The sequence below is a fragment of the Cyprinodon tularosa genome, unplaced genomic scaffold (assembly GCF_016077235.1).
Source record: "Cyprinodon tularosa strain WSP-4 unplaced genomic scaffold, ASM1607723v1 ctg413, whole genome shotgun sequence".
Taxonomy (NCBI): domain Eukaryota; kingdom Metazoa; phylum Chordata; class Actinopteri; order Cyprinodontiformes; family Cyprinodontidae; genus Cyprinodon; species Cyprinodon tularosa.
This window is the reverse complement of record NW_024039134.1, coordinates 242,166-270,038: the sequence shown is the minus strand read 5'-3', so window position 1 is coordinate 270,038 and position 27,873 is coordinate 242,166. Positions and strand designations below refer to the sequence as shown.

At 37.3% G+C, this 27,873-nt stretch overlaps 3 protein-coding genes across 4 annotated transcripts; 1 reads left to right on the top strand and 2 right to left on the bottom strand.

Annotated features, from left to right (window-relative positions):
- Nucleotides 1-20: 20 nt before the first annotated feature.
- Nucleotides 21-6,380, bottom strand: LOC119792220 (cartilage-associated protein-like). Its single transcript, XM_038298752.1, has 8 exons — nt 5,813-6,380; nt 4,237-4,386; nt 3,795-3,966; nt 2,217-2,345; nt 1,981-2,126; nt 1,540-1,623; nt 1,195-1,434; nt 21-348 (listed from the first exon to the last, which is right to left on the bottom strand). The coding sequence occupies exons 1-7, from the start codon at nt 6,290-6,292 to the stop codon at nt 1,288-1,290; spliced, it is 1,308 nt and encodes a 435-aa protein (XP_038154680.1). The 5' UTR covers nt 6,293-6,380; the 3' UTR covers nt 21-348; nt 1,195-1,287.
- A 2,835-nt stretch (nt 6,381-9,215) lies between these two features.
- fkbp10b (FKBP prolyl isomerase 10b) lies at nt 9,216-18,121 on the top strand. Its single transcript, XM_038298751.1, has 10 exons — nt 9,216-9,590; nt 9,789-9,934; nt 13,626-13,815; nt 14,017-14,162; nt 15,873-16,062; nt 16,172-16,317; nt 16,428-16,617; nt 16,688-16,830; nt 17,199-17,362; nt 17,719-18,121. The coding sequence occupies exons 1-10, from the start codon at nt 9,394-9,396 to the stop codon at nt 17,911-17,913; spliced, it is 1,707 nt and encodes a 568-aa protein (XP_038154679.1). The 5' UTR covers nt 9,216-9,393; the 3' UTR covers nt 17,914-18,121.
- Nucleotides 17,908-26,499, bottom strand: LOC119792221 (7-methylguanosine phosphate-specific 5'-nucleotidase-like). Of its 2 annotated transcripts, none has more exons than XM_038298754.1 (10): nt 26,365-26,499; nt 24,841-24,915; nt 24,031-24,129; nt 23,374-23,443; nt 22,928-22,974; nt 22,601-22,686; nt 21,517-21,606; nt 19,988-20,150; nt 19,618-19,818; nt 17,908-19,016 (listed from the first exon to the last, which is right to left on the bottom strand). In XM_038298754.1, exons 3-10 carry the CDS (start codon nt 24,100-24,102, stop codon nt 18,873-18,875), a joined length of 873 nt encoding a protein of 290 aa, XP_038154682.1. In that variant the 5' UTR covers nt 24,103-24,129; nt 24,841-24,915; nt 26,365-26,499; the 3' UTR covers nt 17,908-18,872. The 2 variants fall into 2 exon arrangements, with proteins under 2 accessions (XP_038154682.1, XP_038154681.1); XM_038298753.1 differs by lacking the exon at nt 26,365-26,499 and adding an exon at nt 25,859-26,043.
- Nucleotides 26,500-27,873: the final 1,374 nt, after the last annotated feature.

The window sequence follows — 27,873 nt, the reverse complement described above, 5'->3', positions numbered from 1 at the left end:
GCAGGTCACAAAATCTGATATTTTTTTTCCCTTTTTATTGTTGAAGCTCTAAAAATACAAAATGTTAAATACATTAAAAGACCACATTATAATGCTTTAACTAAGCACTTATTTTCCTATTTCTAAATCATATTATTCAATACTTTTTTAGGTGTTCTACTTTCTCTTTTGTCCTCTTTTCTGTTCAAAATGTCGTCCATCTTCCCAGGGCTGGAGATAAAATTATTTATAGAACTTAAAATGAAAAGACATCAGCAAACGAGTACAATAATGTCTATGTAATTGGAAGCAAAGCAAAAATAAACTCCTTTCTGCTTAAATTGTGTGTTGCTGAAGTACACGTATTAGCAGTGACGTGCGGTCAGGGGAGGCAGGTGAGGCAGTGCCTCACCAGCCATCATGGAAAGAAAGAAAATATATAATCATAAAGTAATTTAAATTGTTATATTCATCCGGTGGTTTGTACTAAAAAATATTCATTTTTCATGTAGCTTCACCAATTTCGATTTTTATTTGTTCAAAATCGCTGAATTTTCTTATTTTCCCATTCAAATGCTTGGAAGCGATGCCGGTGAGGCAGCAGCGAGCTCTGCCTCACCTTGGATTGCGCAACCCCTGGCTCTGCGCTGGCTGCAAAGCGGAGAGAGCATGTTGCTGTACGGCGTCAATAAAATGGTTTAAACAAATGTAATATGTGAACTTATTTCTAATAATTTGGCTTATGTATATAATGTACAGAGCTTTTTGTCACCAACTGTGTTTGTGTAACGTGTTTCGTGTAATGAGCGATTATAAACGGCAGAGAACAAGTTCGAGGTGAGGCAGGCAGTTCTCTTGCCTCATGGCAGGGGGTGCTCAAGAGACTGAAAACATAAGGCAGGAACAGGACGGATCAAGGAAGGCTTTCTTCCCTGGCAGTGATCTCCATTGAGACAGAGAGACTTTTAAAACTGAAGGAAGATAAGGAGGACTTCTATTCATTTATAAGTAAAGGTAAGACAGTAATAACATTTATTTTGTTTTGTTTTTTAAGGAAATGTGTGTTTTGTGAGCTACAGTTTGTATGTGTAAGGATGCAGAAGTGAAACATAACCTGTAAACTGCTGTCAATCTATGCATCTATTTGCAAATCTGATTCTGATGACGTCAGTGCCTCACCAGCTATGAACCTCACCGCACGTCACTGCGTATTAGGTAGTATCTAATAAAATAATATATTCTGAAATTCCCTTGAAGAAGAATAAAAGATCATAATAAGATGAAATACTGTGACCACTCCTCACTTCTTCAGTTTTCAGCCTCTCCTGCATCTCCTTTTCCTTTTATCTGCGTCCAGCTTGCAAAGATGGACTCCTCATAGTCTCCCACGCCTTCAAACTCTGCATCAGGAGACTCAGAGGAAATATCTGCATTTTCTTCTGGTTCACAGAAATCCTTGGAGAAATAACAAAAAGCACATATAGTTAAATGGACGACTGAAGCACACGGTGAGATTAGAGTTTTGGAAATGTTTTAATAAACAATTTTTTAATGGTTTACCTCATCATTCATCTCCAAGTACTTCCCTATAAATGTCAACATCTGTTTTTGAGTGATGGTCTTGTTGTAGTATCTGACAGCCTCCTGTTAAAATACAGATTATATTTACATGACTCACTGCCGTCCCTGTAGCTAGCCTTGGAAAAATAGAAATTTATCGTTAATAATCTGATATAAAAGTTTAGGGAGAACTATTAAGAGTCTAAATAACTTTTAAACATTTTATTTCCCTTCAAAGGGATATTTTATTTCTTAAACTTATTTAAGTGTTTTTTTTCCAACTTCAAAAATCCAGCTACTTTATTAATTCATATTATATTGAATTAAATTGTTTTAAATATAAGTGGAATGGAGAAGTTAGAATTGTTTTACTTATGATTTTCTGTGTTATATTTTCTGAACTGTTTCTGTGTTTGTTATTTTAGAGGAAGTTCCTCTTACTGTTCTTGGTGTGAAGTGATGCGACTGTAGACCCCATTGTTGACTGTAGGCCTTATAATACAGCAGGTTGTCCTTCATTACTGGGTCTTCTGGCTGGAACAGGTAGTAGCTATATGCACATGGCACGGCTCTACGGCCGTCATTCACTGTGCAGAGAATAACAGAGTTAGGGTTCAGGCTACAGAACATGAATCTGAGGTAGAAAAGCTTATTTGCTCAACCTGTGCTGAACTTACATTTGTAATAAGCATACTGGAGGTAGTGGTAAATAGTGGACACAAAGTTCTCTACATAGTAACCACCAACGTTGGGCATCAGATTTTCCTCACACTTTATCTGGCACTTCAACGAGTCGATGTAAACTTCTTTAAAGGGAAAAAGTAAAATACAATAGTTACAAAAATAGTATTTACAGAAATAACTGATCTTATCAGGCAAAGACAGCTTTAGGTAGGTTAGTTCTTGTTTTTTTTTTTTACTTTGTTTTATATTTATATCCTTGTAAACATAGTTTACTGTTCATTTGAACATTAATAGTAGGATTACTGACTTTGCATCTGATTGCAAAACTGACCAAAATTCTGGGTTCTGGTCAAAGACAGAAACGTTCTCACCCTGGGTTACACTGACTACTTTCTGTGTATTCCTTTTAATCTCTCACATGTTATCCTGTGAAGCAATTCACTCTGGATGCATAAAGGGTCCATTAATGCAGATGGACAGCCCCACTCTATCCTATTTAGAAATGTACCAGATCGGTTTTATTCTTCACGTCTGTCTGGTTCATCTGGTCTATATAAAATACACCTGGCAGGGGTTGACTATATGCAAGGAAAATAACTCATGATACCCTGTGTGAACCCAGGGTGATAAGGCACTGTTTATTTTATTGATATATAGAGCTTGGGCAGAAGTTCAACTAAAGAAACTCATTGTTTTTCATACATCCACCTGTGACACATCCAATCAGCTTTGAACCACACCTCCACGAAAGCCAAGCAGCATCCAAAGTTTATCTTAAAAGGCCCCCTATACGCACCTGTCTGCTCCTGTGCGCAGACGGCGGATACGCTGAGTGGCTTCATTCAGATGATACTGTTTCAACCCACCTCCAGCCGCTCCTCCACCATCGTAGCTAAAGCTTCATCAGAGTGTCATTCCTCCCGGACTCTTGCTGAGTTCCCTGTCTCATCTTAACCGGTCCGGCAGAAGACCGCCATGTTGAGCCTGGTTCTGCCAGAGGTTTCTTCTCAACGGGGAGTTTTTCCTCTTCACTGTCGCCTCATGCTTGCTCATCATGTTATCCAAGCTGGACTTCCATCTTCCAGGTCCCCGAGTGAAGCTCTAGTATCAGCTCACGCAGTCAACTGGATCTCCCCATAAAGCTCAGTATACCGTCTCCCTAACCAGCAGTCTACAGACTAACCAACATCATCTATCTCCACTCCACCACCAGCTTCAGGCCTGGGGGGGAAACAGCCCTATTCTTTGCTCCTGTTCATGCATATCTATCAAAATTAAGCACTATGTTTCCTGCCAAGGTCTGAGCACAAAAGACAAAGTAATTGCATTAATACATTTCTCCTAATTGTCTTTTCTCTTTGTGTGAGTTTTTCAGATTGAAATAGGCAGAACGGCAGTGGTCCAAAAAACACCCATTTTACAGCTATGAAAGGTTGATTGTTGTCAGCTTTATCAAATTGTTCTCAGTCCATAAAAATAAAATAAAACCCACTTGTTATGAAAAGTTAGCTTGTAATGTTTGTGAAAAGAAACTTATTTACATTAAAAACCATTAAATTCTGTATTCTTACCTGTTAACAGAGCGTAGAAGTCCATTTCTGATGAAAAATGATTGATCCCCTCACATTCTGCCTGACAGAGGTCAAACTCCTGCAGGTAGAGCCTCAATGCTTCCTCCAGGCGTTTAACGCTGCTGTTGTAGTTGCCGGAGTCGAGCAGTTTCACAGCACTAACAAAGGAAGGCTAGGGGGAAAAAAAGAAAAAACCTTAAGGGATTAGTTAAAAGAATGTGGGTTATGTTCAAACAAGTCACAAAACTGAGGAGATTCATTTAGAAAAGAGGGCATATGGGTCACATGTGAGGACCAAAAAAGCTGTAGTTTAGTTATCTATTTAAGAAGAATCTGAAGTATGTCTCTGTTTGAGATATACTTTAGATAAAAATTATAAAAAATCTTTACCCAAACAATTACCATAACATCACTGAGAAGCGCTACTGTCGGACTGTTTCACCTCATAAAGTCGTTCTTCATGGTCGATGAGGAAGCCGCTGAGGTCGTACTCGTTCTTGTACTCCTCCATCAGCTGGAGCATCTCCTGGTCCTCTGGGTTTCTCTGGAGGAAGGTGTGGGCACACGGCACAGCCCTCTGCAGGTCGTTCAGCTGGACACAGATATTAGCTCTGCTGATGTTAAGGCTAGAGACACAGAGTCTTTACACAGAGTAAAAATGAAATGGAGACTTATTTAGCTTCCCCTGCCAGCCCGGTCGTTTAAAGAGTTTAAAGCAAAAGAATAAGGAATGTTTTGATTTTCTGTATATTGTATTCAATGCCAATCCAGGTTGGATACCATATTTATGTTGTGAATAACTGTTATATTCAATTTCCAGCCAGCTGGGAATTTAGATTTTTGATACTTTAAGATGTCTATTGCCCTCCCCGGTAGGGGTGGTAAATATCTTATTTAACCAAATATTAATTCGGCTGTTTATGAACACACGCCCTACTAGCTGTGTGATTCGAGCACTAATCATGGTCAAACAGTTAATTCAAAACATACATGGAATAGATTCACCACAACTTCTATTCAAAATATAAGAGTTGATTAACAAAAATCATTCAGCTCCAAGTCAAACATATTCCAGTTTAACACTCTCAACTAAGACTAGTAAAACTCAACTAAACTTAACTATTATGTGCAAAGAGGAAGGGGAAACATGGTAGAAAACCATATTACAGTTTAAGATGGATTGTGTGTTTGAAAATCAAAGTTTATCTGGAAGAATTTGGGATGTGATCAAATTTTTATTAATTTAGAGCGATTGGAATGTTTTCAAACCAATTCACTATACAAATTCATGAGGTGAATAAAACATTATTTTGCCAAATAATGTTTTATTAAATGATTTGCTTAATCAAGAACCAATAACCTTTAGTCAAATTTGCCCTCTTTGAAATAAGTAGCAGTGAATAGACATGAAGATTCCATTAAATGACTTCTGTTCATACTTGGTAATCAAAATGTAATGAGTAACACATCAACACTAATGTTATATCAGTCTGAAACTCAAGAGAAATGTGTTGTAAAAAGTCTGTTTTATAGCAGTTTCTGAAAAGTCAACCCTCCCCTTATCCTTGGTTGTTCTGGAGATCTGGGCTCTTTGCTTGGATCTCCATTTTTACCGCCTCTTCCGACGTGGACCCCAGGCAGCTTAATGGGAAAGAGAGTGAAATCCTGTTTGTTCTTTGGTTTTACTGTCCTCAACACAGAGGGGGGTGGCAAGTCACACCTGTGTCTTGCCATGTGAAATGGCATACCATGATCATGGCATATGGCACAACAGGAGCTGTTCTCCTCTGTGCAAATGTGTCAAATAATTTTAAAGCCTAAATCTGTGCTAAAATGTTGATTTGGTGTAATTTTTCTGCTAGCATTCACATTGAGTCCTCCTGAAAGCTTTAAGCTTCCAACTTTCAGCCAGCTGTGCTGCAGGACTCACACCAGTTTACTTTTTCTATAAGTTCTCTCAGTAATGAAGTGCATCCAAATATTTTTCAGTCCGTAGCTTAGACAAAGCTCTCGCTCACCTTGGAAAGGGCAAAGTGCAGGTATCTGTAAGGAGATCTTCTTCTGAACTCCTCCAGGATCTCCCTGCTGGGAGGTGGCAGCTGCAGCACTGGGAAATGCACTCTGCATTTCTTTTGACAGGAAGCCATTCTCATTAGGTGCCAGTGGACGCTTAAAGGGGCCCCCAGATCCAAGGCTGCTGCGTTGAAAAGCGGCTCCTCATGACTGCTGCTGTTGCAGCGGATCACACAATACCTCACACTTTCCTTAAAATGTCTGTGCAAATGCAAACTCAGCTCCAAGTACCAGATTGATTCGGTCCAGTTTCCTGCTGCGTAGCTGTCCAGCGCCTTTCTGTAGGCTGTGTTGAGGGGAATAAGTTCTTCTTTTGGAAAACTTCTGAAGCTTTCATATGGTGCCGATTTCCTAACAGCAAACTTTACCCAAAAGATTAGTAAAAATAAGAAATGGAAGCCTGGTTTTACGCCCAGTCCAACCATGATAGGAGAACATCCCCGTTTATTCCTCCTCTCGTCTGCTTTTCCAGTATTAGTGTGGTGGTCTGGTGAAGCGCTCAGGGGTATGTGGGAATTCTAGGATTGGGTCTTTGAAGCTTCAGGCTCAGGTTTCTCAGGGACGGCCAGCAGCTGGCAGTAAAATAGAGAGCTTACCTTCTGATCTACAGCCAGCTTTATTTAGGTTCTGATTTCCTTTTGATAGGTGAATCTGGAAAATAACTGTTCCTCTTTATTGTTAAGGGTAATGATAAGGTTACCTATTTTTCTTTGTTTTCTTTTTTAATTTATTTAAACTGGAGTTCTTATAAAGCAAATGGCTGTTTCTAAGATGTGCAATAAGGCTCTCACTCCAGGGTGTGTTCTCCTATGGAGAAACCAAGCAGGTTCCACTGTTATGTTAAGTAGGTCTTTCACTAACTAATTTTTTATTTTTATTAGAAAAAAATTGTCAAAGCTGTTTTAAATGCACTCAATTCAGCATTTACCAGTGTTGTGTTGTTTTGGTCGGAAAGTGATCATAAGAAACTTTGAAAAATATAAGAGTCCACTTGTGGGAAACTATTACTTTACAGATTTTGTCATCAACTTTCCATTTATGGTGAAAATGGAAGGAAGGGAACTCGGTCGATCTTCAGCCAATAGCTGGAATTCATAATGAAGTTTGTTTAAAAAATAATGGGATTTTTTCCTGTATTTCGATATGTATTTTTTACCTCTTGTTTTTATCTGTTCATATTTTGTTTAAAATATACCATATCTGCACTGGTCAAAGTTGAAAAGGATAATTCTTTAAAAACAGCTTTGGATTTATAAAACTGTTATATTTTATTTAAAAAAATCTTTACTGATAAATGGAATATGTAAACTGATCGAGACATTACTGAAAATATCAAAAACTGTAATAATGTCATAAATACATTATTCCAATAACTTAATTGTAAAATTTGATCTGGAATCGTGTCAAATAATTTTATTAATGGCCACTTCAATATTAGTAGTTTTCTAAATACATAGTTGTTCAATTCATTAATTCAAATGCAAAATCCTAAATTTCACATGTGCAATTACGAGATTTTTATTTTTTATTAGAGTTCCTGTGATGAACAAGGGCTGCAGAGGGATATACTTCATTACCAAGATGGTACCAAGAAGGTCTTGGTTTTGAATCCTGACTTTGAGCGTTTTATAAAGACTGTGCATGACAGATTGGGCCTGAAAATTGCTAACAATACTTTTCAAGCAAAGCCTGTGATCTATAGAAAAATCAGTAGATTAAAAAAAATTAACAGAAAAATGTGAGGTTGGGAATTTCTGCTAAAAACTGCAGTGTTTATTTATAAAAATTCTGGTGAGGCACAACTATACTTGAGTACCTGTCACAAACATAAAGACGTATAAGCCAATCAAAGTCTGCACAATTTTCAAATGTTTTCTCACCATCACATTCCTTTCCCCAGTGATCTTTAGAGTAATGTGTACCACATATACTGTGACAGGCTGTGCAACATTTAAACTGATAGGTGTACATTTTTATATTCTCTTATGACTCCTGGGCCTAATGAAGCTGAAGTGAAAATTCAATTTAGAAGACTGTAGTAGTAATTTACCCTTTACAGGGCAATCAGTAAAATACTTTGAACGTATTGAGCCAGTACTGTTATTAGAATCCAGGACCAGACCTTATTACCTTTGTAACATTCAAAAAATATGGATATTTTGATGGCAAAAATTGATGTCAATGTAATAACAAGAAACGCCAACTTGCCCGAATATATCGAGAAAAATAACAAAAAATGCTTCTATAAGAAATTCATGAAAAACACTCCAGAGAGTAAAAGAAACACTACAACATAACCTTAGCGGCATTAATGCTGATACTGGTAGTTACATTTTTTAGTTTCTAAACCTATATATAATTGTTAACTAGGCGTATTAACTTTTTTAACTTAACTTTTTACTTTTCAATTAGCTTTTTACCTTTTTTTTCCTAACTTAATTTACCTTGGTTAATATCATTCAAGGGCTCATCTAATTGGTCAAATGCCAAAATTAGATGCAGAGCCATGTAGCAGTATCTTTGCTGAATGGATGGATATAGATCTTGTGCTTCTAGACCTCACTGAGGGATGAGGGGACTCCATTTGTAAGGGGTAGGGAAGGGATCTAAAATGGTAACTTGCCCTTTAAAGGATTAAACATCAAGTATCTGTATTTTATTACAGTTTTAACTCATAATAAGAAAATTTACTCAGTTACTATTTCAATTTAGCAGCTTTGGATCCTTAAAAACGTTCTATTGTTTGTTAAAATCTTTCTTATTACTTAAATGAATTCAATGTGTTGGAGAAGGGGGTTGCTTAGAGCTGCATTTATGCAAAAACAATCCCTTCACTGAGATCCTTCCACAATTAGGCCTAATAAAAACATTTCACAAATCTGCAGCTTCTGACTGAGTGTCAGACATGGGGAAAGCATTGGTGAAAATGATGAAAAGTGCCAGTCGTGGAGCTCAGGTTGCTTTACGGCTCTAAGAGGCGGTCTCTGTGTGAGTACAGCTGCAGGCAGCTGCTTTGATTTCAAAATAAAACCAAAAATAAAAATCAGTGTTTCAGTTTTTCAGCTTGAGATGAGCTCTAACATCTCACACAGATTTTATTCTGAAAACACTAACATTTATTAAATGTAGAAAAGAAAACAACACAAAAAGAAAATAAGTAAATTTGATATTTAGGAAGTTTTAGTAACATAAAGTAGAGGGATTATAAAGGGGTAGCTGGTTTTCTACTGCTTGGAGAAGAAGGGGCTCATTTCTTATTGTGGAAATTTGGACTAAAGTCCTTCCTTCTGCTTCAGCATTCCTCCCCCTTTGGTTTAAAAAAAAAAAAAAAAAGTCCTACAGCAGACCTGGAGACTGTCCACGTTTACAGCCCTGCTCCACATCCGCAGCCCTCTGCGTGGAAAGAAAACGCGCTCCCCACCCGCAGGCTTTTAGATCCTCTCTCCTTCTTTTAAATTTGGCCTAATGACCTCCCTTTCTGCTGTTTTTACATCAAATTTTATTTATTTAACCCCTTATTGTAAAAATGCTTCCCCTTTGCGTTGTTTTATCGTTCCTCGCTGCGTGGTTTTCCGTGGAGTGTAACCCCAGTCCCGTTTTGGGAGATGTAGTCGTGGACAGATATGGCATCCCGAAAGAGTGCGCAAGAGAGGCCAAGGAAGGAGATTATGTCCGCTACCATTATAACGCCACATTTATGGACGGAAAGACGCTGGATTCCAGGTCAGTTTTTATTTATTTATCTGAAATGTTGAACTTTTGTTTGCTGGTTTTTAAAAAGTTGGTCGCCTGAAAAAGTTTTTGACTTTCAAAGGAGTGAAGAGATGCAGGTTAAAACAGGTTTAAAGCATAAAGCATGCCCTGCAGATATAAACAATCTGAAGTTGACCCACTTTTTTTTAATTTTTTTTTCCTTTGCAGCTATGAGAAAGGAGCAGCCAAAGTGGGCCTGATCGGGGAGGGTCGGCTCATTGCAGGAGTTGATAAAGGCCTGCAGGGGATGTGTGTGAATGAGCGCAGGAAAATCACCATCCCTCCACACCTGGCCTATGGGAGCGCAGGGGCAGGTAGGAGCGCTCTGCTGGGTCTGTTCAGAGGCGTATCCAGAACATTTTTATAAGGGTGGCCACGCAATAACCAATGAACACTGAGGGGGGGGCGAAAGTGGCCAGAACCCATGGGCTTAGGTTTGTATAGGGACATGTCCCTACCAACATTTTAAACCGACCTACTTGTCCCTACCAAAAATTAGATGTGAATAACATGTTTATAATTTACAATACAGCATTGTTGCAGCAGTAGAGGAGTTCTGTATGGAGAATATTGACAGACGAAAACATGTTTTACCTAAAATGGAAAATGTTTTTTTTTACAGTTTTGGTATATTTCCTGCTCTAAGTGGGTCACTCTGTGAGCTAAAGACATCTTCTAGAGCAGGCATTCCCAAACTCGGTCCTCAAGGCCCCCTGTCCTGCAGGTTTTAGAGGTTTCCTTGCTCCAGCACAGCTGATTTTAATTGAAAGCTGATTAACAGGCTTTTGGTCTACTGCAATCATTATAACCAGCTGTGCTGAAGCAGAGAAACCTCTAAAACCTGCAGGACAGGGGGCCTTGAGGACCGAGTTTGGGGATGCCTTTTAGAGTCTCTATACTCCAGTTAATGATTACCGTAGTTTTCAGACTATTAGCCGCACCTGAATATAAGCCGCAGAAGCTAAATTGCATGATTTGTACATATACAAGACGCACCGGTCTATAAGCCGCAGGTTTCACACAAACGTCTGCTTCCGGAGGACCTCTGCATTCCCGCGCGCGCGGCTACCGTACTTGTGTGTTGAAGCAAATGTGACGTCAACATGGTGGACGGTAAAATCCATAGATTTAGGTATTACCCTAGTGGCCGTTAGCTGTAAAAGTCCATAGATAAGCCGCATTGTTATATAATCCGAAAATTACGGTGATCGATTACTAAATTGGTTGACATTATTTCAATAATCAATTAATCCGATGAATTGTTTCAGCCTTAAATAAATTACATCAAATGGGTTAAACAGAGCCCTAGATACTGCTGCCACTGTCTGTATTAGAGGGAAAAATTGTAGGGGTGGCCACAGGGGTGGCTAAAGATGATGATTTCAGTGTAGACTCCTAGATGAATGCAGCCACACATCATTTTCTCTTTACTTCATAAAACACAAAATCTAGTTTTGAAAAGAGCAGGAATTCTGTACTTATCTTTAACCTCTTAACATCCACCTCATTTTGGGTAATCCTCCCCTATTTTGCATACCAAAATGAAAAAGCAAATAACTAAGGAACTGTAAGCCCAAATTACATGTGAAATAAATTATTTGAAAGCTAACACCCTCTAGTTTCCTAATATGTAAATTAAAATTGGGTGAGTAGAACACAGACCAAACTGCATCAGTTCAAACATGACACAAATTTGATTTTTTATTCTCAAAATGATAAGTCTTTTTTGAACAGCAGTAATAAAGACATTCTTGAGAAAAAACAGGTTTCATTGTATTATATTTGTTCTACATCATGTCAAACACAAATGCAGAACATTTCAGACCTCTAGCTATAACAGTTCCAGAGCTGTGGGGTTTGGTGTCAGCTTTGAGCGGCGCGCAATGGCTCCACCTGCTGGTAAAAATTTTACTGGTGGAATGCAGTCTGAACTATTACCCCCATTTAGGGTCCACTGGCTCGCCGTTTTAAGTGGTTAATGTTACTATATTGATGTGTATATTTAACCACAGTTTTTTTGTTATCAAGAAATTTTTAATACATGAAAAAATAGTAAGTAATACAGGAAAAATGAAAATGAATATTCCACTTGAGAGTATTACTGCTGCCACCATCTGTATTAGAAGGGGGAAAAAATGGTAGGGGTGGCCAATGATTGGCTAAGGGTGGCCATGGCCGCCCCTGGTTGTGTTATAGAAAACCTAAAGTACTATTAAATAGTAATATAATAATATATAGTAAATATAATAAAAATAATTTTGGGTGCTTTGAATTTTTTTTTTTTTGGACAACAGACCTATGAGCTTTTAGGTCGATTTATCCATCCATCCATCCATTATCTGACACGCTTGTCCCAATTGGGGTCGCAAGGGGTGCTGGTGCCTATCTCCAGCAGTCAATGGGCGAGAGGTGGGGTCCACCCTGGACAGGTCGCCAGTCCATCGCAGTAGGTCTATTTAAAATACAATAAAAATAATTAAGTAAATAGATTGAGATTCACTACTTTATTCTCATTTACACTTTAGTGCATTCAACCAGGCTCTGTAACACAGAGACATCTTGAGTTTTCAGGTAAATATATGCGCTATTAATTAAACTTCCCAATAACACTATAACAACATAGATTTGGTCAGCTGGCATGAACCTGAGTCCCTGTGTTTATGTCACACGTGACTCTATTAGCTCCATAATCCTTTTACGCAAACCACAAGGAAATAATTATATTATTATACTATTAAACGTTAAGGAACAGTTCTCCATATCCATAACAACATAAAATAACACTCTAAAATACTATGATTACATTAAACTGAATGGATATGAATGTGCGTGGCGGCACCATGCTCTTACTTTGAGCTACAGGCAGGATGCCCAGCCTGGTTACAGGTGTCTAAATGTTGAGGTGCGCTCTGTGGTCAATGAGAAATCTCTCACGAGAAGACAAATCCGAAATGCGTTTCTTTGCCATATTTGTTCCTCGTTTCTGTCATTAAACTTTGTAAATTTACTAGTCTGCAGCCGCGAGCAGGATACCACTGCAGCACTCCAATGTCCCGCTGCCATGTCCAAAGATGAAGTAATTTGACGCACATTTTTATAAATTCAAATGGAGTTTCAGGATGATGGTGGTGTTTTTGTGTGTACTACCTCTGCCGGTTCTTTGCAGAATTCATTGGCTCTGATTTCATTAATTTTGGGCAATTAACTAATACTTGCATGTTTAATAAATATCATCCAACCAACTTTTCAACCTCTGCAAAGGTCTGAAAATCCGCCACTGTCAATGCTATAAACTTTATTTAACTTTACCTCAGTTTGTGTTGCTTTGCTGGTATTGTTCAACGTTTTTCTAAGAATTAAGACTGCAACTTTCATAGTGTATTGAGACCTTTTAATACCTGATGGTATTAGTTATGAAAAAGGGGGTTTTTGGAAAAATGGGAATTTCTGGTCAGGCTTTTTAAAGATTGGAGAAAAGCAGGAAAACTGCAATCTTTGCCTCCATTTAGCCTGTCCAGTCAGACTGACTTCGCACCCGTCATCTAAAATTGTTGGTTTGGACAGCAGCCATCTTTGAACATATTTTTTTAAGTTTCTATGGAGTCCTGATTGAATTTATGTCTAGATTGGTCTAGGCCATTCTCATGGATATGTTTTGAGTACAAACACCTCCATTATGGTTCTGGCAGTACTTTAAGGGTCCCCCTGGAACACAAACCACCGCCTCCGTCTCAAATCTTTCACAGCCACTTATCTGGATTACCCTATATTTACCTCTACCCACCTCCCCATCAACTCACCAACTTTGCTTTGTAATGTCTCTCCACTGTATGGTGCTGCCACCAATTAAGTGTTTGCATTACTGATTGCTTATATCCAAATGCACAAAACGAGTAAATAGGAAGTACCTACTTTAGGGGATAAATCCCATGTAATTCCATGAAAACCTTCCATGAAAGCAGATTTCCCAGACATCCATTTTAAGCTTTGACCATTTTTCCCCAGGGGATGTGATTCCTCCAGATTCCACGCTGGTCTTCAACGTCCACCTCTTGGATCTGTGGAACAAGGAAGACCTGGTCGTCACCAAAACAGTCAGTACTCCCAAGGACTGCAAGCGCTCAGTGATGCGTACAGACTTTGTGCGTTACCACTTCAACGGCACTCTGCTCGACGGAACCGTCTTTGACTCCAGGTGATTTCGGGAATGTGGTTGTATAATGGAGAGCTTTCCTGTTTATAAATTGGGAGTTAAACTGGAATGAGCATCCAGCTAAATGATAAACAAATCAAGTAGAGCAAAGAATGACAGCCTGTGTGTGTCTGCACTGTGTCCAGGTGTGTTGTCTGTGACAAGTTATGTGTCTGACTTTGCGCTTGTGTGAGCCCCGCGTAGCTACAACAGGAAGCAGACCCACAACTCCTTGGTAGGCGAAGGCTGGCTGGTCAAAGGCTTGGACGAGGGCCTGTTGGGGATGTGTGTGGGCGAGATCAGACACATCGTTATTCCACCATTCAAAGCTTATGGAGAAAAAGGATCAGGTAAGAAAGGTCCATCTTTTTACAATCAGTTACTTTCAATCCTCTATCATTTATTTATGTTTTTTTACATTTAATTAAATATTTAGTTTTTAACTATTGATTTATGCATTACATTTTCCTCCTTGTTCTTTCCTTTTGTTTATATTTTACTGATTTAATGTGACAGAAAAATTATGTAGAAGGTATATTTAAAGCAGAAGAAAAAAGTTATATGGGTTTTATGTTTGTTTTTGCAAATACAAATCTTAAAAATATGACATTTATATGTATTCAGCCTTAAAGGTCTACTTTGTTGAAACAGCAAAAAGAGAGAGCTTCTGTAAACATCCGTCTGATTTTTTTTTAAGCCTTTAACAGGTTTTCTCTGAGGATTATCCTGTTTTTACATTTATCCATCCCCCAATTGTTTCTGAGCAGCTTCCTTCCCCCTGCTGGTAATTAAAGAAAACATCCCCACATTCAGGGGGATCTGCAGCATAAATTTTCCACCACATCTAGCTTTCCACATGTAGGCCAGTGAGTTGTAGTCTCCTCCAACCAAACCAACAGCTTCCTTAAAAAATGCTCCATCTATTTCCTTCTACTTTCCATAATATCTATCATATTGTATTGGTCCTGCAAATAAAAAAAACACTTAAGTGTCGGTTTTAAGACGACAGAATGTAAAAAGTTTATGGACTTCCCAATACATTGTATAAGTATCTGCAAGATCTTTTCTCACAATGTAAAACAAATAAAATAAATATCTTCATTCATCTCGGCATTTCTAGAAAATGTATATCACCAAAGTATTTTTATTTTATTCTCCAATTACCTCTTCATAGAATCAGTGCCTTAATTCAGTTGTTAGTGCAGATAAATTACATTTATCTTTTCCTTTATTTTCAAAATTATTCTAGTTTTATGTTGAGAAATGAGGAGTGAATGCACAGAAAGCACATTTTATGCTGCTGCTACTGAAATTGATGTTTCCAGGTCCGACCAATAAATTAAAGAGTAAACTTGTCCAAACCAAAAATGTTCCTGTTATGGTTGTAATTGGTGATTTAAAGTTTAACATAACAGAATCATTTAAATTAAGTGAAAACCATAATTTCTCATACTTATCTGTCATTAAATTGTTGTGGAAGAATGACAAAGGTCTGATAAATGAAAACATTCTCTTTCTGAAATGGAAAACAATGAAAGAAATTAAGTTTATTGAGCAAAATTTCAAATGCTCTTCAGTCATGCTCTTAAAACAGAAGCTTTATAAGCATTAGCTGGTTAATTAGCTTTGCTTTTCACTCTGGTATCCAATCTTCAGGAAGTTGTTTGCTCCTACTTAGCTTAATTCAGCCTTACCTTAATGCACTGTGTTGTGCTGCTTTAGTTTCTACACCATGACTGTTCAGGATTTTTGCAGCTGGAAATTATTTAATAAAAGATAAATACATATGTATATTTCTTTTCAAATAGTGTGCAACCACGGGGGGTGGAGACTGTTACTTTATGCCACATAACCCTTTCTATGGTGACACATTAGAAGGAAAGACAATAAAATATAATGTATAAGAAATAAACAACTTTTCTTTACCATGAATTACTTTTCTAAACTTATGCTGATGAAAGATGGAAAAGCAAATTATTCCTTCCTAAATGTGTTTTTCCTAAGAGGTGCTCATAACAGGACTCCTGGGTTCTGATTTGTTAAACGCTCCTCTTTTACAGGCACAATGATTCCCCCTCAGGCTACGTTGGTCTTTGACGTCCTCTTAGAAGACGTTTATAACCCAAATGATAACATCACCATCGACTACCAGGATGTTCCAGAGTCCTGCACTCGCAAGTCTGTGCCGGGGGACTACATCCGGTACCATTATAATGGGACCTTCCTGAATGGAGTGACCTTTGACACCAGGTGTGCTCATATCCCAGCGTGGATCATCGTTTTCTTAAGTCATGTCTTGAATTTGAACGTTTTTTTAACCAGCAAGGTCTCTGCAATTATTTTTTTTTTTTTATCACAGCTACCAGAGAAACAGCACATATAACACCTACATTGGGATGGGCTACGTGATCCCAGGTATGGACCAGGCCCTGCTGGGAGTCTGCATAGGGGAAAAGAGGAGGGTCATCATTCCTCCACACCTTGCTTATGGAGAACAAGGAGCTGGTTAGTCATGGCACTATTTAAAAAAAAAAAAAATCTCATTAACATCAATGTAGTTGGAATCCATGAAGTCTTTCCAGAAGGATGAAATAATTTCTCGGTGGTCTGTTCAGGCGATGTGATCCCTCCATCTGCCGTTCTGGTTTTCGACATCCACGTCATCGACTTCCATAACCCCAGCGACAAGGTGGAGATCGAGGTGACCTACAAACCAGAGGTGTGCAACGACACCACTGCTGTCAACGACCTGGTGCGCTACAATTATAACTGCACCCTGATGGACGGGACTCTACTCTTCTCCTCGTGAGTATCTATCAACCTCTTTTTAACCACTCAAGAATCATTTTGATTTAAATGGCATTTCCTTCTAAAGAGACGACTACGAGAACCAACAGGAAGCTGCTCTGGGACAGGACAAGGTGATCGATGGGCTGGATGAGGGCTTGAGGGGCATGTGTGTCGGGGAGAAGAGGAGGATTACAGTGCCGCCTCACCTCGGACACGGAGAGAGGGGAGGTGAGAAAAAATATGCGTCCATTTTATCGAATACATACATGCAAAAAACATGTTTTTGTGGAGATGTCATGTATATGAAGAATCTAACGAAGCATGGAATTTCTCAGTTAATTAACCCTTTCCAAGATTTCAGAATAAGCCAACATTAAATCTAATCTTAAAGCTAGCCTCACCAAGTTCAGAAACATATTCCTCACTTAAAACAGTTGTTCCATATAGCTGTAGGCATCTTAACGTTAAATTAGGGATGGAAGAAAGGAAACTTGGCTTAACTTACCCACTGAATTAAGAGTATGGAATTATGTATATGTAAATAAAAATGTTTCGTAGTTCCTATAACCTAAAGTTGGTCTCCTGTTGTGCTTCAGCTGCTGGCGTACCAAGCAGTGCAGTGCTGGTCTTCAACATCGAAATGGTGAGCTTTGAGAAAGGTGTCCCACCTGGTTACCTGTTCGTGTGGCTTGACGACACTCCTGCAGATCTGTTTGAAGCCATGGATCTGAACAAGAACGGAGAGGTGCCGCTGGAAGAGGTATGTCCTATACTAGTCCAGTCTGTGGAATTAAATTACAGCAGTGCTGCTAAAAACGTATTATAATAAATTAATTTGATGCATTTGTGGTAAATGTTAGAAAACTTAAATACGTTTTGATCTGGGAAAAAATTCTACTATTGATTTTAGTGTAAAAATTCATTATGTTAGTTTAGAGTGAGGAAAAAGTTTCATCAATTGTCTTTGACACCACCTGGTGGTTGTCATAGGAACAACATTGTCAGACAATTCACCATAGAAGTTGAATATAATGGAAATGAGATCAAACAGGATATAATGGCTTTGAACCAATATGCCCTGTAGTTTAATTACCTTTGTCTTTTCTTTGACCGTAGTTTGGGGAGTTTATCAAGCTGCAGGTTGCAGAAGGAAAAGGACGGATAAAGCCAGGAATGACCATGGAGGAAATTGTGGCCGACATGTTTCAAAACCAGGACCGCAACAAAGATGGCGTGATAACAGTCAATGAGCTCAAACTAAAAGTCGAAGAGGACAAGGAACGGGAGCAAACGAAACACGAAGAGTTGTGAGGAGGGAAAAAAGGCTTTTATTTCCTCTCAGGGACAAACGATAAAAACAAGCTACAGCTCGTACCCAGCCTCACCGTTTATTTACAGTATTTGAGAAAAAAAACTGTGCAAAACAATCTTTTCTGGAGGATTTTTTTGTGTTAAAAATAAAACAAGCACCTTTTTTGTGTCCCTGAATGTTTTAATAAACCTTTGAAAAAAAAAAAAACATTTTATTTTGTTTACATTTTCAAAAGAGAAACATGACATACTGTTGTCCCCCTGTTGAAAAAATGTGCTGTGATTTATAGTGCTGCTGCTGGTATTTTCTACTATTACAGAAAATATTTGATTTCTCTTCAGTCTTAAATTAGAGGTTAAGAAAAGCTGAATATAACTTCAAGTTTTCTTAGTACTAAAAAATTACTACAGACTAGAACACTGCATTCATTTGTGCAACTTAAGAATTCCATTCTTAAGTAAAATGCCATCTTATGATGGTATAAGTCATTAAACACCACAGTTAATCATTTACAATTTCTGTGCCTTAAAAAGAGCTTAATGCTTATTGCAACATTGCTTTAGCCTTATTTATAGCCTCTGTACACTAACCATATATATATATATATATATATATATATATTTTATATATACACACACATCAAGTACCTACATTTACCAAGAATAGGCAAAGAAAAAAAAAAGGTTAATATAATTCTGGGTTCAAAGTTTGAGAGATTTACAACATATTAGCATCCCGGTTCAGACATGAAAGGAACTAATCCAAAAGGAGCACATTGATGTGAAAACAATAGGATCTCACACAAGATAACACACCTTCTTCATTTGTTTACATTTAAAGTAGAACACCTGTGGTGCTTACGCAAAATGAAAACAGAGGGCAAAATAAAATGAGGTGACTCCTGAGGTCTGGATTGAGGTCACAATGTAAATAAAACATGGGCAATATATTTATATTTTCAAGTAGTGTCCACCTTTTTCCTGTGCACCTTTCTAGTCTCTGAGATGATGTATCTCAGGATGGCATTGGGGACGTCCATCGTCTCATCCTTCACAAGCACAATGTCAAACGAGTTCATGTATGACTCCTGTCTGTCCTCCACCTGACCAGAAACAAAGACATAATTTTTAAATGTCAAGTTAATCCTGCCCATTTCAGCCCCGATAATCTGGGTGATGAACTTGCTGTGTGTTGAGACTGATCAGGTCTGCTCACCGATTATCAGGACAGTTCTGAACACAGAAAGTTTATCAGGGCAATTTTGGTCCTACATCCTATCTAGATTGTCCCGTTTAACTCGGCAGATAGCCAATCAAAAAGCATTCCTCCCTGAGAAATAAAAAAAAAGTAAGTAGAGCCCCTGCTCACTCTGCCTACACTCCTTTAACCAATGTCTTTTCAAACAAAAGTTGTTTTTTTTCTGGATCAAAATTAGTCCAAAACATCTCTTTTGTTTCTTAGTTGGACACATTTATTTACTATGAATTCCTGTTTGATCCTGGGAGGTTTTGTGAAATTTCCTGTATGATATTAGAATTTTTCTGCATGAAATCTGTTCGTTGTGGTGTGTTGTGCTCGCTGTGGGGTTCATTGTCATATTTTGGGATCTCCAAAGTTTTAAAAATCACCTGAAAAATTTAAAATCTTGCCTTGCGACCCAGCTTTAGAGAAAGATGTGATAAAAGCCAGAGTGTCTAGGTCACCTGATCATTGAGGAAGCCCACCGTCAGGATGTTCTGGGCCTCAGAGACACCGTCAGCCATGCTCAGGTCTCCCAGAGAGTCTCCCAGCAGCAGCACGTTGGGTCGACCGTGCAGCTCTCTGAGCGCGGTGGCGTGGGACAAAGCTCCTTCCCTTTTGTTGTAGGAGTGGATCAGTTGGCCTTTGAAGGCTTGGAGGATCCCCTTTATAATGAGACAAAGTGAGTTGGTATAGATCCCAGATTGAGATTATGAGCCTGACATGGTGTCTAAAACCTTTCACACAATTCTTCTGAATTAAGAACAATCTCAGAATCCCAAACAGTAAAAAGTGAGTGGTAGAAAATCAGCAGTTGTAGGTGTTGTTACACACAGCATGGTTAAAGTCCATGTAGTTGGAGATGATGTGGACGTTTGGATGGAAGACGTCGTTCTGTCGGATCACCTCCTCCAGGACGTCGCCGACTCCCGCAGAGAAGATCAACAGAGGCACCCGGTGCTCAGCCAGACAGTCAAAAAACACCCGGTAGCCTTCCCTGGAGACATGAACGCATCATTCTAAAGTTTAACTATTCCTTCAATTTCCTGCCTGAAAAAAACCATCAGTTGTTGGTTTCTAGACAGGTTTCATCACCTTTAATGAAGATGGAAGGACAAAATGTTTGTCAGGTATAAAATTAAATGCAAATAATGCTACAAAACTTCCTGCTTGTTTGATAAATATTTCAGCAAAATAACTAAGCAGAGTCCAGAGAGTTTCTAAATATTTACACAATAAAATTTAGGAGTTTTTATTATCCCCAAGTACCTATACAGCTATGAAAGAGCCACTGACACACTTAGGAATTTCCATCTGAGCTTTAAAATTGCCTAAATAGATCACTTTCCTTTAGAAAGGCGTTTAATTCACTTATTTATTCACTTTAATAGTTTATTCATACTTTTAAGGTAGAACATAAACGTATAAAAAGCTTCCAATGTCTCAAGACATCAAAGTCCTAATCTCCTGCTTTAATCCAGAGAAATTCTAAGTCTATATAAAAACAATTTGTGGTACATTATCCTTTTTAAGTGTTTCAGTCTTATTATTAAGCTCTGTAAAAGTCCTAATAATTCAAAGAATCTTTTTTGTGGATCTTCTGTAATCAAAACTATATCACTGACAGACATGAGCCGCTTTCTGGTAATACTGAAACCCAATATTAGCTCCAAATACCTTTTCTGATTCTATTACTACAACTTTAAACTATTAAACTAACTAAAAAAGCACTACTTATCACTCCTAATAAGACCATTGTTTGCCCTGCATAGATAAAAAAACATTTATTTTTTTAAAAGCATTTTAGAACTACAAAGTTGAGCATCAAACTCAAGATAGAAAAAAACAAATCTGATAACATGTCTAATATTTCATTTTATAGTAACTGAGAAGGAGTACAATTAAATATTGTTTTTTTTTCATGTTATAAACAAAAGCAATTAGATCCTATTTAAGGTAAATATTTTTACTATAAAGGTTACAGTACCAGAGAATATCACATCAGCACTTTAACACTGAGGCCAAAACATTTAACTTGAAAGCTTAAAGTAGCTTCATTAATAAAAAAAAATAAAAACAGACAATATAAGTATTTCTATCTCTTATATATCAGTGATGTAAAAAGCCTTCCGTTTAAGTTATTGTTAATCTGGAAAAAAACAAAACAAAACAAAAAAAAACAAGAATTCTGGATCAGAAATGATTTTTGGATTTTTGTTTTCTTTTTAATAAAACTCTGGACCTCTGAATAATATTCTTAAGACACTTAAATCTCAGAACAGCATAGAGATGCTGGATTTTACAGCATCTGGGATTAAAACAATGTTTTTGTTCTTGAAGGATACAGCAGTAACAGCCGTTACCTGAGCATGGCACTGGATTCCCTGACAGCGTGGGCCAGCATGTCTTTCCTAATCCTCTGCTGAATCAGCAGCTCATGGACTTTAGTCCAACTGCAGAGCAAAAGGAAAAGTTTCACATCCTCATGTGGATACCAAAATATAATCCTAACTTTGTTTTTTTTTTTCCCTTTTTCTAATATTAAAGGAATTTTATTTTCTAATGCAGGCATTCACATAAATTCTAGATTATACCTCAAACTAGAATATCATTAAAAAGTTGATATATTAATCTTGTATGAGTTTATATACATTCATTTAGACACATTTGATAGTATATGATTGGATTGTATAGGCTGCATTTGCATATAATGCAACATCAATGCAGCATGAAATTGATCAGATTGCGGGTCTGATAAGGTGTTGAAGAAATCTTCAGCTCTTTTACAGTGGCCTGGTTATGAATAACAGCTCTTATCTGACTTCTTTAAAGCAGGCAGCTGTGCTGCAGCATGTGAAGGAGCAAGTCCTTCTGCAAAATGAAACCGGCCTTTCCATAAAGTTCATCAACAGAGGAAATCGTGAAGGGCTTTAAAGTTGTAAGACAATCCCCCTCCCTACTCGTAGGTGCTCAGGTTTCTGTGTGGTGACCCTGAAGCTTTAAATTCACCCACAGTTCAAAATATGAAAAACTCCTTCATTTCACTATCATCTCAAAAAGCTTATGGATTTTTCTAACCCTTTTTTTCCTTCCACTCAACTTTCATCTAATGAGCTTAGTTGGAGAATCTTCTTTACTTTTCCTTCCTTGTAGAGCAACTTTCAACCCAGCAGTATATATAAAAAAAAAAAAATTGAATGAAAAGTCAATTTTTATCCCTTATTGAATTTTCTAAAACACATCCTTTTGGATTTTATTTGACTTTCATAGTAATAGTCATAATAGTCAAAGATTGAAAAGCATGTATTACACTGCATAATAAAACAATATAAAAAAAAAACACATTCAATTTCTGAATAAGAATTGCTCAAATAAAACGTTTTAATAACTGGATACGGAATAAAGCATATCCATCCTAAATGATATTTTTCGAAGGGTTTTTCTCACCATTCCACCATATAGGCCAGCTTCTCCTCAGGACTGAGGTTTGCATCAATTTCTATGGGATAATATCTATTTAACAACTCCTTCATCTGCAACAAAACAGCAAAAATAAATAAACAACCTGAAATGCTAACATACAAAATACCACTTTACATTGGACCGAATGGACCTAATCAAACACAAGGAAGTTCACCTCTGCTTCAATTTGCTCTAAATGTAGAGATCTACATAGAAATATATAGAATAACAAATAAAATATGCTTTTAATTTGTATACAACTAATATTTATAAATATAAGTATGAGAATGGCATCTTCTTTGTATTAACTACCTTTTTTGTGGAGTCTTCATTTATCAACAACCTGTTATTAAGGATGTCTGAAAAAAACAAGGACATGATTAGAATGTGAAGACTTTTTTAGGTGTTAAAGGAAAAATAAGCACAAAATATTTTTGCTTCCACAAATCTTTATAAAGCGCTGCCTCTTAAATCTTGGTGTCCTGCATGTCTTTCAAAGTAAATGCTTATCTTTATAAAGCTCCTGACAAGTAAATAAAATAGTGAATTCGCAATCAACTGGTTTTCTTTAAATAGAAAACTTTGAATCAATTTGACTGTATGATCTGGTGAACTGTGAAATGCCTTTAGATGACTTGTGATGTGAATTGGCGCTATATAAATAAACTGAATTGAATTGAATTGAAATGTAACATCTGGACACATGAAAGCAGTATCCTAAAAATAATATGAGAATATAAAAAGGTTGTTGGTCTTACTGTGCGTGGTGGGGACCCTCTTTCCTTGGTAAGCAAATCTGGTGAGCGTCATATCAAAGTCTGAGATAACCTATGAAAGCAAAATAATAACTCAATAGTGGCACACAGGTGCGTCGAAACAAAACAAAAGTGAAAACAGAATGTGCCATGTGAGTTTCTTGCAACTATTTCTAGAGCTAATTAAACAGAAATTTCAAAAGAGTTTGTTTCCAACTGTACAAGCGAAGCAGAGTTTGTATTAGGTTCTCGGAGGAAAGCCACTAAATGGAAACTATTAAACATCCCCATGTTTATTTAGAACCAAGGAACGTGAACTGCTGTAAACAATAATGAATCACATAACAGATTGAAATGAACTTAATAATTTATGTTTGCATGTTCGTTTTCCTCATATCTCCCATATTCTGCTACAGATTTAGGTTTTACTCTGGTACATCGGTCAGAGCCCATTCCTCCCCTTATAGTGTAATTGGTAAAGCCTGGGGAGCCAGCTGAGCTTTGGAATAACAAGACATGGAGTTGGTTACGAGGCTGAACACGACAGCTGCAGTGTGGGAGAACTATGAATTCAAACCCCAGGAGAAAATAATAGTTGATCGCAATAATTTCTGAGACAGGTTATCGTACAGCAACATTTTGCAATAGTGACAGGCTCACCTGCAGGCTTCTGGCTCCTGCTTTCTGCATGGAGTGAATGGTGTCCTCCACTCTGCTGCGCTCCCTCATCATCACAGAGCTCTTAGTCAGCTCTAGGATCTAACAAAAAGAGAAAAAAAAACCCTCTTCTAATTCATTAAGGGGTATTTGCTTGTTTTTTTTTTCGGGAACAAAAGGAACAATGTGTAAGAAATGTACTGTAAAATTAACCAAAAATAATTCCCATTTGTCATCTGGGATTGAAGCAATGTTCCCTATAAGCAAACGGTCTTCTCTATCAACAATGTCTCCTTTTTCTACTTTAAAACGTAGACGTAACGACCCAAACTGCTTTGGTGCAGTGTGTATCCAGTGCTTACTTACTATAGCGAGGCCAGCTAGACAAGTTACGCTGTATTTACTGCGTATTAGTCTGGAAAGCAGCTGGTAGAGCTTGATTTCATAGGTGGGACTAACAGAGTGAGGAAAAACTGTTTAAAACCAATCCAATAACTACGGATGTGACACAAAAACCTTTTTTTCTTCATTTCTTTAAGGAAAATTGTACTGATCTAAACAGATCTTTCTGGACACAAAATAATAGCATCGATAAATCATTGCTCCATTGCAGCAGCAATCTTGACTCTTATGGTTACAGAAAAGTGCTGATGCATTATAGGCCCGCCTCTCGTGCTGTGATTGGTCCAGTCTGTTTCAGACTGGCCTAATCAGACTTGGCTTGGTAACCTGCATGACACTCCTCTAAATGTAGGTATGTGTTTATGTTTTGTGGTAATATTACTGCTTATTTAAGTGAATTAAATTCCTCACATCAGTTTTAGTTAGCTGGTTCCAGATTGCCAAGGCGGTCCGCACCGGAGTATGGATCCAGGGAAACTGATAAATCTGCAAAAACATGGGGGGAGGTGATTACAAACAAATGAAAGTGCAGCTCTGAGTGACAAAACAATATTTCTTGCAGTTTAACTGATTCAGAAAGAAATGTCCCAAGTCAGCCTTCCTGGCACAACACAACTAATAATTTTGTATAAAACTAAAGATACAAACATTAACAATTGAAGTTTAGAAAACGTTTTCTTATATCAAAGTACATTCAACCTTAGCATATCTCTACAATGCAAAAATAAAATAAAAAACAAGGCTTGAAATAAGATTATATTATACTTTTATGATGATAAAGTGAAATATAATAAATCTATGCGTCATTATAATGTATATTATGTATTGTTACATTTTCATTCTTTACCTTTTTTTATTCATATTAAAATGTTACCATAAGCTCAAGTATAATTCCAAGTTTGGGGAATTCAATCTTACTAACTAATCTTAATTACTGAATTTCCTTTTGGGATTATTAAAGTATTATTGAAATAATTGGAGTCTTCAAAGGATGTAAAGTGTCAAAAAAAAATAATAAATTTATACATTACAGAAATCACAACAAAAACACTGATATGTTCCCAACAGTCCTGAAAAATAGAGCATTAGCCCTTTACTTAAGTACTCGTATTGGATGTCAGCTTTAACTAAATCCAATACAAAAAGTATAAAACTTGAAAAATATTTCACTTCTTCCGTTTACATATTAACATTGATTCTATTACATAGCAAAATGCACATTACCACAACCTGGAAACAGTTAAATTCGTAAACATTCTTGCTTAAAAATCACCGAATTCATTATTTAAAAGTAAAAAAAATCTATTATATTATAATCTAAAAATAACACTTCACGTTTCGCAATTTTAATGGCAAATAGAAACAATTATTTAGCTTTAGTTAGCTGTACGCCGCAGCAGGGCCGCTAACAGCTGACTCCGTTACTCACCATTTTCAAACGGAAAGTTAGCCGCGTGCTAACCCGTCCTACGAAAAACCGTTTAAAATGTTTAACATAGCAAATACAAAAACCTCGAACATAAATAAATAAAAATAAAAAATCTGCACTCTTATGTGTCACATTAGAAAAAGTCCCATCTTCCCCTCAATGTTTGGTTCCGGGAGGAACCTTTCCTCCTTAAATGCTTCCTACCTCCTGTTCCTTTTTTTTGTTTTACTTTTTGTTCAATCAGTATTGGCAGTAAAATGTACAAAAAATTTTCAAATAGAGAAAGCAAGATTTATATATATATATAAAAACAAAACATGGTCTTAGACTGTGGTAGTAACTAACCCCACTCAATTAAATTTACTTGAGTTAACTTAAAAAATAAAAATAAACTTTTTTTAGCAGTATTTTTACAACATTGTACTTTTTTTTTTAAAACTTTTACTTGAGTAAACGTATGATAAATTATCAGTACTCTTATTTGAATACATTTTCTGGCTACTCACTTAATGGAATCACTTAATGAAAACCAGCTTTTTTTCTGCCAGGGTGCCTGAGAGTCCAGCTGACTGTGAACCTCAGCTTCAGGAGCAGCAGTGAGGTTTTTGTCCCTTTCGTGGACCAGCTCTACACCCTAGGTGCTGAAGGATTCATGGAATTTTGTTCAACCAATCCACATGTGTTTTGTAGACCTGGAGAAGGCATTTGAACATGTGTCTTGTGGGACCCTGTGGGGGCCCTTTACTAGGGGCCATCCGATTCAGTACTCAAGTTGAGTGGGGTTGGCATAAAAATCATCCCCCTTCTCAAATGACCATCCCCCCATACCATCCCCTTTGACATTTTATTACTGGATGTGCAAAATTTCTACTATACATTAACAGTAATGACAATAATATTGCCCTTTCATCATTTGTCGGGCTTTGCGCTTACAAGTAGCCTGAGCAAAATAAATAAAATCAAAGAAGTTGCCTACTATGAATATGAAGCTAATCCCAGTGGGAAATTAGTCCCTAACTAAGTAGGGGCAGTGATACACATGTCAGTCCAGGGACTCTACTGTAAGCTGAATTGGTCAGGGTCAATGACCGGCGTACCTGACATGTAACAATCATACCATGCATATTGCTTTAGGTTAATAGAATATATTAAATGGGCTATGTATGCTTCCAAAAGTCTACAGACCTGGTTTCTTTACAAGTGTTGCAGGAGTTTGGTTTGCATTGTTCAAGGTGCATTCTGGACTCTGATAGGGCTGCCCTCTGTTCATAACCTTTATGAATATGATTTCTAGGTGCAGCCGAGGTGCTGGATGGGGTCTGGTTTGGGGAGGAGCAGATTATGTTGCTGCTTTTTGCGGATGATGTGGTTCTGCTGGCTCCCTTCCGGCATGCACTGGGGTGGCCCGAAGCCAAGTGCAAAGCGGCATTTTCTTTTCTCTGCTGATAAAATAGCATTTGTTATCTAATTTTGTGTAATTTTAGAATCCCTTAAGTGCAAATCAAATAAAACATTTTAACAACACTATGTAGGTCAGTATTTTTTTCTGCTAAAAATTTAGCAAAAGAAACCAGGAAGGATAATTATTTTCAGTAAAAGATGCAGCTCATGCAGCACTTCTGGTTTGGATTTAAGAATCATAAATATACTGATATCATAGGATTCTATTATTACCCAAGATATTTGGTTATGAAATTCCAGTCTATTCTGGACTGCCTCTCAAACCGCCTCTTTGCATTTTATGGAATAAATGCTGTTATTATATACAATTCTCAAGTTTTGCTGCAGATGCACAAAATACAAGGAGAGACACCTAAGGAGCAATTTGAATAAAACCTACAAAGAATTGAGATATAAATACAAGGTATAAGGTATAAATGAGGTAATCAAAATAACTTCCAAGTGCCTTTTGTGATGTCACCAGTGGCTTTTATGTGTTGCTAGCTTGTTTTGAGGAGGTATATTTTCTAGTAAAAATAAACAAAAAATTATGACATCATGTTCTTCTGTAGAAA